Source organism: Branchiostoma belcheri, unplaced genomic scaffold, assembly GCF_001625305.1.
Source record: "Branchiostoma belcheri isolate BF01 breed outbred unplaced genomic scaffold, Haploidv18h27 scaffold1, whole genome shotgun sequence".
NCBI classification, from domain to species: domain Eukaryota; kingdom Metazoa; phylum Chordata; class Leptocardii; order Amphioxiformes; family Branchiostomatidae; genus Branchiostoma; species Branchiostoma belcheri.
The window spans coordinates 5,752,050-5,767,652 of NW_017802379.1; the positions used below are offsets into that span (position 1 = coordinate 5,752,050).

General features: G+C 41.4%; 2 protein-coding genes across 2 annotated transcripts; both read left to right on the forward strand.

Annotated features, from left to right (window-relative positions):
• The first annotated feature begins 75 nt into the window (after positions 1-75).
• On the forward strand, positions 76-7,483 carry LOC109466904 (receptor-type tyrosine-protein phosphatase beta-like). Its single transcript, XM_019764806.1, has 17 exons — positions 76-135; positions 1,221-1,257; positions 1,485-1,763; positions 1,853-2,128; positions 2,238-2,513; positions 2,682-2,954; positions 3,056-3,325; positions 3,431-3,706; positions 3,838-4,113; positions 4,261-4,487; positions 4,610-4,916; positions 4,994-5,281; positions 5,424-5,696; positions 5,834-6,109; positions 6,235-6,489; positions 6,747-6,968; positions 7,290-7,483. The coding sequence occupies exons 1-17, from the start codon at positions 76-78 to the stop codon at positions 7,481-7,483; spliced, it is 4,065 nt and encodes a 1,354-aa protein (XP_019620365.1).
• Positions 7,484-9,531: 2,048 nt separating this feature from the next.
• LOC109466993 lies at positions 9,532-14,337 on the forward strand. The gene is made up of 9 exons (XM_019764918.1): positions 9,532-9,738; positions 10,416-10,474; positions 10,631-10,786; positions 11,239-11,354; positions 11,803-11,933; positions 12,338-12,611; positions 13,166-13,335; positions 13,958-14,099; positions 14,324-14,337. The coding sequence occupies exons 1-9, from the start codon at positions 9,532-9,534 to the stop codon at positions 14,335-14,337; spliced, it is 1,269 nt and encodes a 422-aa protein (XP_019620477.1).
• Positions 14,338-15,603: the final 1,266 nt, after the last annotated feature.

Genomic DNA, 15,603 nt, shown 5'->3' on the forward strand with positions numbered 1-15,603 from the left:
TGTACCGTGTATCTTATGGTCATTCCTTCCATTCAAGTTTTCGCTGACCTCGTTGGAGAATTCGACCACGAAATGATGGCAGCTGTAAGGACTTTAGGAAGTTGCCTGTTACTATTTCAGATTTTAGCTTTGCAGGTAAGGTGTTTTCTCTTTGTTTTATTTATTTATTTAGTACCAACGTAAACAGCTGAAATCAACTTTGAGTAACCCTAATTAAGATTCCGTTTGACTTGTCTACATCCATCCCATTCCCTCTGTACCTTTATTGCTAAGAGCCTTATATTATTATTACATTAATATTTAGAACAGGCATGTTGCCACTTCACAACAGGAACAGAACTTACCTGCGCCACTTTCGGGTTGGGCTGTCTATCGCAGTAATAAATATATTGGAAAATCTCAAGTTAAGGCCTTAAGTTTAGCTTTATCTACACCCTTCCCCTTCCCTCTGTACCTTTGCCAAGAGCCTTATGATTATTACATAAACATGTAGAACAAGCATGTAGCTCGTGCAACTACACAACACGGGAACAGAATTTACCTGCGCTACTTCCGGGTTGGGCTGTCTATCGCACTATATATAAATGAATATATCGGAAAATCTTATGTTAAGGCCTTACGTAAAGATTTATCTTCCCCTTCCCTCTGTACCTTTGCCAAGAGCCTTATGATTATTACATAAACATGTAGAACAAGCATGTAGTTCGTGCAACTACAGAACAGGAACAGAATTTACCTGCGCTACTTCCGGGTTGGGAAATCTATAGCACTAATAGATATATCGGCAAATCTTAAGGCCTTAAGAGGTATATCTTGCACTATTTTACGCGTTATTGTTTTCCCAAATTCTATTGATGTGAAAAGTGGATACTGGAAGTGGATTGCAGGTTATATAGCCCGCGTAGCAATTTAATGTTTATCTAAACTGCACATTTCCACACAATACGTTATAAACGCACATGCTTTTACGGTTCTCGTGCCTATAGTATACTGTCTTAAAGTCTGCAAAAGTACTTTTCTGAATACATGAAACCTAATGTGTATATAAAATTCTAGGGCATCTACTGTACTATTTATTAATCTAAAAATGGCATATTATTGCTTTGTTCTTGCACTATGTGTGACATCTTAACTTGATAGATGATAATAGTACGTGTATAGGTAAGTGTAAGTGGTCTACCCGTATACTATCAACAATGTTGGATATCATATCACGGCAGGTCGTATCTCAAACAACGCCTCCGGGTTCAACACCAGGTGGGTGTATCTACATGTATATCGAGACATATTAATGACAAAAACAGAAATATCAGATCCTAGATATGGACCTGCCAACTCGAGTACTGTTTGTACCATTTTTTAAAATACTATATTCTATCTAATCCTTTCCTGATTACTGATGACCATTTTGCATTTCTTACTTCTCAGATGACAGGGAACTGCCAATGCTCTAATGATTAATCTCAGAACTCTCGTATTTATAGGTGTAGCCCTCCCTCCTGGAGTCATAAGCATTTCACCGTCTGAAGTATCAGAGAACAGCATCAGAATCACCTGGACAGCTGCAGCTGGAGCCAAGGACAGCTACAGTATCAGCATCTCTCCTGACACCGGTGTCACCAACCCTACTGGAAGTGTGAATGCCGGAGCCCCACTGGAGTACACCTTTACAGGTCTGACAGCAGGAACCCTGTACACCATCGCTGTTGTAACTGTTAGCGGTGGTGCGAATAGTATACCAAGGACAACAACACAGAGGACAAGTAAGTACCTACCTACAGAGGTTTATACGCCCCAAATGGAGTCAAATATATTTACATAAATGTCATCTATTGCCGTATCTATTCCACAGCTGTAGCCCAGCCAGGAGAGATTATCATCCCATCATTCGATGTAACGGAAACCAGCATCAGGATCACCTGGGCAGCTGCAGTTGGAACAGTATACATCTACGATATCGGCATCTCTCCTACCGCCGGTGTAACCAACCCTACTGGAAGTGTGAATGCAGGAGCCACACTAGAGTACACCTTTACTGGTCTGACAGCAGGAACCCTGTACACCATCGCTGTTGTAACTGACAGTGGAGGGGACAAGAGTGTGGCAAGGGAAGAGACACAGAGGACAAGTAAGTAACATACTTCTTAATTGAAGTAGAAATAAGAATAATGCTTAATGTCTGTCATCAAAACCATTCCACATTTGTAAATGTTGGTATAAACGGTTTGATTATACAGCTGTAGCCCAGCCAGGTGCCATCAGTATTCTACCAGCTGAAGTGACAGAAAACAGCATCAGGATCACCTGGGCAGCTGCAGCAGGCGCCAAGGACAGCTACGGCATCAGCATCTCTCCCGACACCGGTGTGACCAACCCTACTGGAATTGTGAATTATGGAGACACACAAGAGTACACCTTTACTGGTCTGACAGCAGGAACCCTGTACATCGTTGCTGTTGTAACTGACAGTGGAGGGGACAAGAGTGTGACAAGAGAAGCAACACAGAGAACAAGTAAGTAACATGCAAGATACTAAATTACCTGACAGCTACATAAGTGAGGTATGTCTGATAGAATGTTCGCATAGATTATCCTCTAGTCTTGGCTATGAATTGCCTGTATGTCTTTAACACTGAAAAATGTTGATAAGTACATTTCTCTTGTCCTTTCACACTGCACAGCTGTAGCCCAACCAGGTGCCTTCAGCATTCTACCAGCTGGAGTGACAGAAAACAGCATCAGGATCACCTGGTCATCTGCAGATGGAGCCAAGGACAGATACAGTATTAGCATCTCTCCTGCCGATGGTGCCAACCCAACTGGAAGTGTGAATGTTGGAGCCACTCTAGAATTCACCTTTACAGGTCTGACAGCAGGAACGGAGTACACCATCAGTGTTGTAACTGTTAGTGGTGGAGTGAACAGTGTGCCAAGGACAACAACACAGAGGACAAGTGAGTACCTACCTACAAACAAACAAACAGATGTTTATACGCCCCAAATGGAGTCAAATATGTTTATATAATTGTCACCTATGGTCGTATCTGTTCCACAGCTGTAGCCCAGACAGGAGCGATCATCATTGTTATGGTGACAGTGAACAGGATCAAAATCACCTGGGCAGCTGCAGCTGGAGCTGTAGACAGCTACGATATCAGCATCTCTCCTACCGACGGTGTCACCAACCCTACTGGAAGTGTGAATGCTGGAGCCACACTACAGTACACATTCACTGGTCTGACAGCAGGAACCCTGTACACCATCAGTGTTGTAACGGACAGTGGAGGGGTGAAGAGTATGGCATTGGAAGCAACGCAGAGGACAAGTAAGTAACATGCAATATTTTGTAGGACTAGGGATTTTAAAAAAATGGTTGATGGTTAACTATTCTGTTTTAAGGAACTCAATTTAATAAGCTTTGATCATACAGCTGTAGCCCAGTCAGGTGCCATCAGTATTCTACCAGCTGAAGTGACAGAAAACAGCATCAGGATCACCTGGACAGCTGCAGCTGGAGCTGTAGACAGCTACGATATCAGCATCTCTCCTACCGACGGTGTCACCAACCCTACTGGAAGTGTGAATGCCGGAGCCGCACTAGAGTACACCTTTACAGGTCTGACAGCAGGAACCATGTACACCATCAGGGTTGTAACTGACAGTGGAGGGAATAAGAGTGTTCCAAGGGAAGCAACACAAAGGACAAGTGCGTAACGTCCACTAATTTGTTAGACTAGAAATAAGAATAATACTTGATTTCTGTCATTCTTCATCATGTTTTTTTTTTATCTAAAAAGCTTTGATTGTAAGTTACCATACATCATTCCACATCCATAGATGTAGCCCAGCCAGGTGCCATCAGCACTGCATCAAATGAAGTGACAGAAAACAGTATCAGGATCACCTGGGCAGCTGCAGCCGGAGCAGTAGATAGCTACGATATCAGCATCTCTCCCGACACCGGTGTCACCAACCCTACTGGAAGTGTGAATGCAGGGGCCACGCTAGAGTACACATTCACTGGTCTGACAGCAGGAACCCTGTACACCATCAGTGTTATAACTGACAGTGGAGGGGATAAGAGTGTGGCAAGGGAAGCAACACAAAGGACAAGTGCGTAACATCCACTAATTTGTTAAACTAGAAATAAGAATAATGCTTGATTTCTGTCATTATTCATCATGCTTTGTTGTTTTTTAATCTGAAAATGTTAGTAAAAAGCTTTGATTGTAGTTTCCATACGACATTACACATCTATAGCTGTAGCCCTGCCAGGTGCCATCAGCACTGCATCAAATGAAGTAACAGAAAACAGTATCAGGATCACCTGGACAGCTGCAGCTGGAGCTGTAGACAGCTACGATATCAGCATCTCTCCCGACACCGGTGTTACCAACCCTACTGGAAGTGTGAATGCAGGGGCCACAGTAGAGTACACATTCACTGGTCTGACAGCAGGAACCCTGTACACCATCAGTGTTGTAACTGTCAGTGGAGGGGTCAAGAGTGTGGCAAGAGAAGCAACACGGAGGACAAGTAAGTAACATACAATATTTTGTAGGACTAGGAATTTTAAAAAATGGTTGATGGTTAAGTATCCTGTTTTAAGGAACCCAATTTAACAAGCTTTGATCATACAGCTGTAGCCCAACCAGGTGCCATCAGTATTCTACCAGCCGAAGTGACAGAAAACAGCATTAGGATCACCTGGGCAGCTGCAGCTGGAGCCAAGGACAGCTACGACATCACTATCTCTCCTGACACCGGTATCACCAACCCTCCTGGCAGTGTGAATGCTGGAGACACGCTAGAGTACACATTCAATGGCCTAACAGCAGGAACCCTGTACACCATCGCTGTTCTAACTGACAGTGGAGGGGTGAAAAGTATGGCAAGGGAAGAAACACAGAGGACAAGTAAGTAACATGCAATATGTTGTAGGACTAGGAATAAAAAATGGTTGATGGTTAACTATCCTGCTTTGATCATACAGCTGTAGCCCAGTCAGGTGCCATCAGTATTCTACCAGCTGAAGTGACAGAAAACAGTATCAGGATCACCTGGGCAGCTGCAGCTGGAGCCAAGGACAGCTACGACATCAGCATCTCTCCTGACACCGGTGTCACCAACCCTACTGGAAGTGTAAATGATGGAAACCCACGAGAGTACACCTTTACAGGCCTGACAGCAGGAACCCTGTACACCATCAGGGTTGTAACTGTCAGTGGTGGAGTGAACAGTATGGCAAGGACAGCGCAGCAGAGAACAAGTAACATTACTAGTAAGTGTTAAAGCTTGTCAATATGGTTTTCATCGATTTCTGTCACCTTTGTCCTCGAAATCGTTACAATCAGATTCTACTTTTGACTAAGATGCACTCGCTGTTGATTCATCTTTATCTCTCTATCATCAAATCTTTCCAGCTGTAGCACAGCCTGGGGATCTCACCATAGCTTCATCGGATGTAACAGAGAACAGCATCAAGATCACCTGGTCATCCGCAGCAGGAGCAGCAGACAGCTACAGCATCAGCATCTCTCCTGCCCATGGTGACAACCCTTCGGGGAGTGTGATCGCTTCAGCAGCATTAGAGTACACCTTCACTGGTTTAACAGCAGGAACAGAGTACATCATCATTGCTGTTACAGTCAGCGGCGGGGTGAACAGTGTGGCAAGAACAACGACACAGAGGACAAGTAAGTACAACTCAGGGTAGATTTGTGCTTCGTTTACAGTCACTGCTGGATTACTCGATGATGTTTTTAAATGACGGTGCCATTAATATGTCTTATACATTTATAATTATATCATTTCATTTCCCTGACATGCACAGCTGTAGCCCAGCCTGGGGTCATCAGCATTGCACCATCTGACGTCTCCGAGAACAGCATGAAGATCACATGGACAGCTGCAGTTGGAGCCAAAGACAGCTACATCATCATCATTTCTCCCGACAGTGGTGTTACGAACCCTACCGGCAGCGTAAACAATGGAGACACACTAGAGTACACATTCGCTGGTCTGACAGCAGGAACCTTGTACACCATAAATGTTATAACTGTTAGCGGAGGGGTGAACAGTGTAGCCAGGACGAAACAACAAAGGACAAGTAAGTATTAGGTCCTATGCATTCTTGTCAGACCATTGTTGTCGTCCTCTGTTTATTATCATCAGTTATCAACAATGGTATTTGTAACTGCCTGGTAATGATGGCCATCATGTTATGCGTTACAGCTGTAGCCCAGCCTGGTGTGATCAGCATTGTGCCATCTGATGTGACAGAGAACAGCATCAGGATCACCTGGACAGCTGCAGCCGGAGCCAAGGACAGCTACAGTATCGACATCTCGCCTACAGGGAGTGTGAATGATGGAGATATGCTGGAGTACAGCTTTAACAGCTTGACAGCAGGAACCCTGTATACCATCAGCGTCACAACTGTTAGCGGTGGGGAAAGCAGTGTGGCAAGAGTGAAAGAACAGAGAACGAGTGAGTTTTTGTTGTGGTTGTTGACAAAAAATATGAAGAATGAGAAGAAAAAAGAAATTGGTGGAAGATTCTTCTAAAGTCATTTTATCGATGCGTTTGAAAAAAAAAAGGTACAAGCAAATCTTTCACGTAGGAATTAATAGAAAGTTAAAGATCCTTAGTCTTTCTATCTTCTGAGTTTGGAACGTTTGCGAATTGAACGATGAGAACAGCTTCCATGAAGTTAAACGGGTTCGATGTAATTTTCGCCAAAACAGATGCGACAACTACTAGTGCTGAAGGTACAGCCACTTTTCCACCGACAACGGTCACTGGAAGCCCATACTCATCTACAAGTTCCCCCGATACAAGTTTCGGTTCTCCTGCATGTGGTGCGGAATCAGGGGTGTATGCAGGTATCGCTGTCGGGACTCTTGTTGCTGGTGTTGTGATCGGAGTCCTGGCAACTCTCCTGGTACAATACATGAGGGCTAAAAGAGGCAAGTAAAGGCAGTCGCTCTATCTGGTTGTTCAACATCTACTATGTCTATCAACTATAGTGATTATGGTGATGTCACTGGTTCTGTTGAGCTAATGTTTATAAACTCGTATGTTATCATTTTCACTTGAACTTCCATTATGCAAACAGAACTGACGTTTAAAGACTGTGGTCACTTTCTCTTTGGTAATCTACGTACAACACTAAAGGATCGAGTTCAAACTGATCCTTTAGTTTTTTTTAAAGAATCGTAAAGGATCCTGTATCACTGATCTTACGCTCCGCCCGTAATCATGTGTATGTCCCACATGTTTAATCTTAGCATCTTCACAAGAGACGGAGGTGTATGAAGACGTGGTGACCCGGCCTGCGCCGACCCGTCAGTCGACGTCTGCGTCAAAGTACGGCGAGCGCGAGTACGATATCCCCATGGAAACCGTTCCACCACGCCCTCAGGAAGAGAGCCCCTACCAGGAGCTGAAGCCAGCGGTGTATGAACATCTGAGGAAGCATTGAGCAGAATTTTAAGAGGAGTTTGCGGATAAGCAGGAAATGTACTTGGATCTAGGTAATACTTTATAGTAGACAAAGGATGCAGGTATGTTTCTACGTGTTTCAAGAAGAGAGATTAAGAAACAGTGGTTATTAGTAGATGAACAATAGTACACATGCGTTATGTTAATAGACAGAATTCTATTATTAATTAATTAGCGTTTGAATGTAGTATTGTTAGCGTTCTGTAGGTACTCCATGTCTTATATATGCCCTAGACCACATACATGTATGGCATGTGCATTTAATCCATTTGAACAGGAATATGCAATAAAGAGCTAGCATATCATATCATCATTCATAACGACTGTGAACTGATTATATTCCAGCACGTCGGCAGAATCCCATTATTCAGGTAATATCGGCAGGTAGATGTATGGTATGGAAAGTTATTATCTGCGATATCGATTATCATTTAATAGGTAATCTTTGGATTTGCATGTAACAAGGTATTATCATGATCTATTGTTGTAAGTATAACAATGACACTTTATAAACAAGACACCTGACCATCCCCCATTGGACTGATAAAAAGCCGCTGAGGCCCTAGGGTGTACATTGTACGTTTTCAAGGTTATATTCAAATTAACTTATTAAGATTCAAGAAAAGAAGAAAAATGTGCCCTGTATGAAATGAGCACGGTAGTACATATTCCCCCCGTTTGTTGTCAATACCGATAACAATAACAGTACTCTAAATATATTGTATTCTAGGTGATTAATCACGAAAATGCAGTGGTTAGGATGACCATATATACACTGATAAATGCATTAACCGGAAACTAAGAATCTGTTGTAACCAACTAGTTCAAATAAAGGAATATTTTAACGAGCGTGCTTTTGAAGTTTATTTTGGACACTATAACGTTAACGTTACGTCATTAACTGAAACACAAAAAAAACCTTCTGTTACAAAACTCTAACTTAAATGTTCTTTTGCCTGATGGCAAAAAAGTTGTGTGCATACTGCTAACGCTGACCAAAACGACGAGGACAGTGTTAACGTTGTATCACACATGACATGTCCTCGGTGCTGATAGTACTTCCGCTTGAGGCTGAAATGCAAGGCGTGATCAGCACAATTGTAAATGTATTTATCATGACCGCCTGTCTAAACGTGGGGCTACAAACGTGTTTTGCATGTCCCCAACATGGAATCCCCAATCCGATTACAACAGGACCGCCCAATTTTATGGGTCCAATTGCATCAAAATTTCCCGCGCAAAAGTAAGAGGTCAGTATTTAATACTCAAATAGTGTCGCGCTATGACCGATAGTCGCTATTGGCACAGCACTATTGTTACCTTCAAAACGCGAAGTACGGATGGCTGTACGGCTTCTTCAGACTTTTATCCCTTTCAGGTAGTTAAAAACAATAGACATTGTTCCATAGTCTATCTGAGGGTTTTATAGAGATCTGTTTTTAGGATCACTAAGTTGACTAACACCAGTGCGAGACAGTAGAGGTCAAAGGTTAGCACTTCCGGTTTCTGTTGACAAACACCGGCGTGCTTTTATTTGATCGCGTTAGTTTCGGTGATCTCATGGAATCGACAAAAGGAAAGGTTTCGCTGCGCAGTAGAGAACGATTTTACGTTCATGTGGAAACAGACTACACAACGAGGAAGCACAAGTCAAGATCGGGGATTTGAATCTACACAATCAACGTCTAGAGCTGAAAATCAGGTATTATGTATTATGTTATGCTATGTGTGCTTGCTTTTGCTCTTCAAGTTCTACTCAAGTTACAATCAATTAGAAACTAACGTTATATGCCTTGGTCAAACCGAATTGAAAGTATTGGTACTGGACTCTGCTACCCCAACTCATTCCCCTTGAATATTGTTAACGCAAACTTTTATCTGATAAACAGTTCTGCTGAAAAATATCACTTTAAATGCATGCAATAATAGGACGGTTTAGTCACTAATTCGTACTCAAAAATTGACATTAGTTATCCTTCAATGTTGCTAGAAGCTCGAAGGACCCTTGGCCTGTAGGCTGTTCCGAAAATGGACCAGTCTAGAGGAAGAGGAAAAGGAAGAGGAGGAGGGCAAGGCAGAGGCCGACCCCGACCCTGGGAGTGTGAGAATCCCCAGACCCAGGGGGCCTCTCCTAACGTACCCCCCATGGTGGGGGGAGGGTTAGGTGGGGAGTGGCCCAGTCTGGAGGATACACAGCACAGTCCCCAGCAGAAGAGGTTCAGAAACAACCAAGGGGTAAGATATAAAATTTTATTGAACCTGCTTTTTTAATGTATGTCTGTCAGAGCTTTTCATCATCATGTAGAACAAACATGCCAGTAGCCAGGATTTTGAATGGGGGGGTTCTTCCCACTGTTTGAGGCGACCTCGAGCGCCGAAGGCGCGAGGTTCCGAGGGGGGTCCGGGGGCATGCTCCCCCAGAAAATTTTGAAAAATGAACCTTCTAAAATGGCATTTCGTGCGTTTTTGAGAGGATTTCCAAGACAAAGGGAGCAGTTTTTCTACGATTCCAGTCCATCTTTTCAACAAAAATCTTGGACCTTTACATAAAAAGTGGACCAAAAAGTGGACCTTTACATAAAAAGTGGACCAAAAAGTGGACCTTTGAGCCTTGTGGGGGGGTTCTTCCGAACCCCCCTGGCTACGGGCATGACAAATTCAACAGTGTCTCAATATGTAGGACAATAGGTCTATTGTTTCAAAGTATTACAAGACAAAGAAGACTAGTTCATTGTTTTTGAAATGAGCACTGATTATGGTGAAACAATGACTGGTAAAAGGATTTTAAATGTCCAGAAGTGTAGAATTTCTTCTCTTTACTTATCCAATGTATTGCAGTTACATACACAGTGTAAATATAAGGTCTTCATTCATTCATTCATTCATTATTTTCTTCCTGTTTGGTCACACAGTTTGGACATTACAGTGCCCAGATGTCCAACTACTCAGGCAGAGGATATCACCCTTACAGGTATATGTTTATGCTCAAGACTGATTTTTCACATTTCACCTCAAAATCTGTCATGTCTGTATACTCATATGGTTTCATCCAGGTACAGTATATTTTGCTGACATGCTCATTTGTATTCCCTATGACCATTCTCACCATTCCCCATGTTGTGATCAGGGACAGGAATCTGAGTGGTCCCCATGGCCGGGCTGACTACATGCCGACACCAGGCAGCTCCCAGTCTGACGATGTAGAGGAGTACGACCCCACACAGCCTGGTCTGATGGAGCATGGCAGCGGGGGCAACAGGAGGAAAAAGGACAAGAGACCAAGGTAGCTTAACTGCTATACAAATATGCAGTATACATGTAACGTTACATATTTTGGCTGTAATCATTTTCCTTGCAACATACAAAGGAAGGTTTGTATGTTGTTTTTCCAGGAAAAAAGATATCAGGACCTGATAAATGAAACTAGATTATTTCTCTGTTGCTGATGTTTTCTGTAACATAACACCAAACTTCTATCAACATGTTATGTACAATGTAAACACTGTACATGCATGTACATAGCATCTGGCTTTTCTGTCATGACCAGAGGAGGATAAGCTAGCATTTTACATGTGCTAGGCCCTGTGTATCTTAATGTACAATGATGAGTTACAAAATGAAAACAGTATACATTGTAACATTGGAGGCATATATACATTTTTAACAAGAAGAAATATTGTCATGTACTGTTCAAACACTTCTATGAGAATTATAACTGATTTTGTTCTGTTGCAGGTTTTCTCCCCTGCCACTGCAGTCCCAGTTTGTGACACCACCCCCCTCCCGCAGCCAGCACCACCCCCCTCCCTACTCACGGACACCAGGGTCCTCAGGGGGGAGGGGAAGCAGTGGTAGGGACGGCAGCGTCTTATTTTCATTTCTGTCTTTTCCTCCTTGTATAACCAAAAGTACCTGTGTTCAATGTTACAACATCAGTCAGAGGGATGAAGATTAAATAAGAAGTACATATACCATAGAAAAACATATGTCCTGTTAAATAAGAAATATATTGAGCCATAGAAAAACAGCTATTGATGTTAGACCATGTGTGTATCATTTGAAAAGTTTTGGTATTCCCAGTCTCCGGTATCATTTCCATTTTATTCTTAGATTTGCTTGTCTAAACTGTAATAATAATCAGTCATGTCTAGTAACTATCTGAAAAAAAGCTTCAACTGTTACTCCTCAAGATAACTCATTCAAAACCAAACTTAGCAAACATAACATGAAGCTACATGTAGCTGTCAACATAAAAAAAGACGTTGTTGTGAAACTTAATTCTTGTGTTTTGCTGACCAGGTGGAAGTGCAAAGGCCATCAACAAGAAGACCTTGGACAGTGCAGCAGCCAACTATGTGTTAAAACTAGCAGAAAACAAGACAGCTGTCACTGTAGATAAAGTGGTCGACATGCTGAAACAGCATTTTCAGGTACCCTTCCTTTGAACTATAGCTCTATCACCTTTCTAGTCAAATGCTTGTAGTGATATAAAACTGAAATCAGTCAGGGAGAGTCATGGAAGAAGTTATATTTTATTAGATGTGCCTCGTAGAATGCTTGTATGATTTGCAAGCTACCATTATTTTTAAAGACAGTTTCTTATCAGATTTGAAGATATCATAACCCCTCTGTTCTACATGTAGTTACATGTACAACATTAATAATCATAATGTCTCAGTCAATACTACTGCACAAGAAATTGGTTTTGACTGATATTAATGATTATTAATAATTATTATTCTGACTGACTTAATAATTATTATTCATGTCCTGCATGACTAATCTTCATAAACATAACATTGATAATCATTTTCTGACATCTCATGTTTTTCAGGTGACCCGTTTTGGGGACTTAAACATAAGAAAACCGACAGAAATCCCCACCCTGGATGAACTGCATAAATGCCAGTCCAAAGTCAACGCGTACATCCACGCTTTCATCATGACACGTTCTATCGCCACCCTCCACGAACTCAAGCACCACCTCGCAGACCTCTTCCCGCCAAAGAAGTCTTTCTCGGAGCTGAACCTGGGACCACTCACCAAGCAAGGGCTGGTGTATGAGCTGTTCAAATTTCCACAGAACATTCCAGATGAAGACATTCCAGGTACAATGTAGCTTGATAACCTACATTTGTATATGTATGTATTATGAAACAAGTTTGACCTGCAATTTCCAACCCAAAAAATCAGACTTACCCAAATTTTTGACTGTACAACTCCAGTCTTTGTCAAGGAATGAGCAATCCACCGCTTCCTTGACGTCATGCAGATAACACGTGACTCCGTGAGCAGTGGATCATAGGTTGCAGAAAGCCTGTGGTGCCCCCCGTCTCTTGAGGGATGGTTCTAATGCCCTGATATAGATGGCCTCTTTAATAATCCCTCATGCAAAATTTGGGTGTCCAATTTCTTGTGTTGGAAATTGCAGTTCAAACATGTTTCATTATTCCTTCTACCAACACAGATGAACTCTTATTTTATTTTTTTTTCCTTTCAATTATGATATTGCTTGTTAAGTATAGGTGGTTTATGTTGTGTTGGTTATGTTTGCATTATAGGTTTTATTCATGACTCCAGGAAGACTAGTGTAGTATTCATTGTACTCACTAATGAAGATCTTTCACATTAACAAAGCAACTAAACAAAACAAATATTTCAGACATATCAACGATAGACATTCTGAAGGACCTGAGGAAGTACCTGACAGTGCATGGCTGGAGGCAGAAGGTGAAACTGGAAGACTTTATGGAGTTCCTGAGGAAGGAACATGAAGTCAAGTCTCCCTACGAGCTGGGAGTCAGAATATCCAGTGTGGCACTGGGTATATCTGTAAGTATTGGTCTTTGTCCTTTCGCATGTGAAACATATATACAATGTACTAATCATACAAGCCTCAAACTGTGCCAACATTTCATTAACCTTATGTCCAAATCTATTTTAGCTGCAGAGTCTCTTTTGTCTATTTGCACAGAAGACTCGCTAGCTAAAATAAGTTTGGACACAGGGCTAAGATTTCATTTCTAGCTCATATTCATTATTTCTAATAATAATAATTAATAAAGATTTAGTGCTTAAAGTCAATAATGTTTGTAAGATGTAATTAATAGTTGAGTTATTTAGTGTTAGACTGACATACACACTCTTAAATCAGAATTGTATAGTTGGCAAAGGGAACCTTATTTTATTTTTTGATCAATTTGATTAATTGATATGTAATTGATTTGTTATCACTTTGATAAAGGTAGACTTGTACATAAACTCAAGCTCCTGGCCTCTCATGAACAGTTTGTATATTATATATATTATATATATTATTTCTGTGTGCTTAATGTATTTTATGTGCAAATAAAAAATATATACTATAAACACAATACTTAGAGTATGATAGTTTGACCGTTCATCTTACCCCTTTTTGCACAAGATGACAGTTGATGTATTATTCTCCTAACAGGTAATAAAGACAGCCCAGCGCCATGAGAAGGAAGTGACCACAAACGTGCGAGCGAGGCTGGCAGCAGAGATGGAACAGGACATCGAACAGCAGCTGGTCAAGGTCAAACGTAAAGTCCTGCAGGCCTCCGACCCAGACAGCGGTGAGGCTCAACTTAATGGACAGTTGTTAGTTGGAAAAAAGGCTCTAATGATTAAAAAATTAGGAAAAATCACTGATTCAAATTTTTGACCAAACCTTTTTCTTCATTGAGTTGAACTGAACTTCTATTTCTGACACATGCATGACCTATAACATGACATCAAGGGTAGCATGTTGGCAGGATGTACTGCATCTACTTGAAATCTTAAACATAATCTTTAACAGAAGGCATCATTTAAAGTGTTCACATATCTAAGGATGATATTGCACCTAGGCTATAGTTTTCAAATGTTGTGCCAGGAAACAGAGGAAATTCTGATGCAATGTGCAAACATTCAACAGAAACCATGGTCTCACTCAGTTGCGGTACATGGTATCAAAGGCTAGTAATACATTAACATTGGTCAGTCCATGTGAAGTCGTAAACACAATCTCAGTCACAAGGTTACAGAAGGTCATGTGATTTCTTTCCATTGTCCCAACAGATGGACATGAGAGGAAACTGCGTTACGCCAGTCTGACTGCGACAGATGCAGTGTTGGAGGTGTACGAATGCTGCTACGAGATGTTTAACCCCAGTATGAGGAGAACCATAGATGACTTCTTCCAGCAGGTAAATACAGAATTTTACAGATGTGAGCAGTTTGTAAGGCTAATGTCGAAGCATGATGCTTTTTTGTTAGCTTGTAGTGCAGTTTGGCTTTGCATGCTTGGCTTGGCTCTCATATTTAGCCAAGCACACTGGTTCACCTCAGACTCTACCCTTAATATGTGTGTTGGGTACAGTCATATAAAGTTACTGTAATATTTGAGATGCCTTTGAAACTTTTAAGAAAGATGAACATATATACAATGTAGAAGAAAAGTTTTTAATAAAACAATTATACTAGTGTCATATGGCTTTTGATATGCCTTAGAATTATGTACTCCATTGTACCCCCTTTCTCAAAGGTAAGAAAATTGATACTCCTTTCAATGTGTACTATAATCATGATCAATGTATTAAATGTAAAAACAGGAAAGTATTGCATTGCTTCCTTTCGCCAGCTCAACACCATACAAAATTTAGTTTACTTTGGCTCTCAAAATATGAGATCTGTGAAGAGAAAAAAAGGATGACAAATGTCACCCACAAGATAAAGTTTGTAATCCTTTGTTTTCTCTGTGAACCTCTTACCTAGGTGTTGAGGAACCCGTTGGCTAAGAAGATTTTCCAGGTGGCCCTGTGCTGTGGGAAGCTGGACCTCCCTGATGATGCCAGGGGTCGAGACAGCTCCTCTTCAGAGGAGGAGGATGATGAGGAAGAACAAGGAAGTACCAACCGGAAGCCTTCTCCACCTGAAAGTATGTCTTAATTTTGGCATATTTTGATTTGATTTTTGATTAGATTGTGATTTTTGATTTTTTAGAATTTATTTATTTTTACATACATAATAAAAGATAAAGTTCACCAAAATATAACACAACAAAAAGTAAGAATGCAGGGATCGAGAAAAAGCCATGAT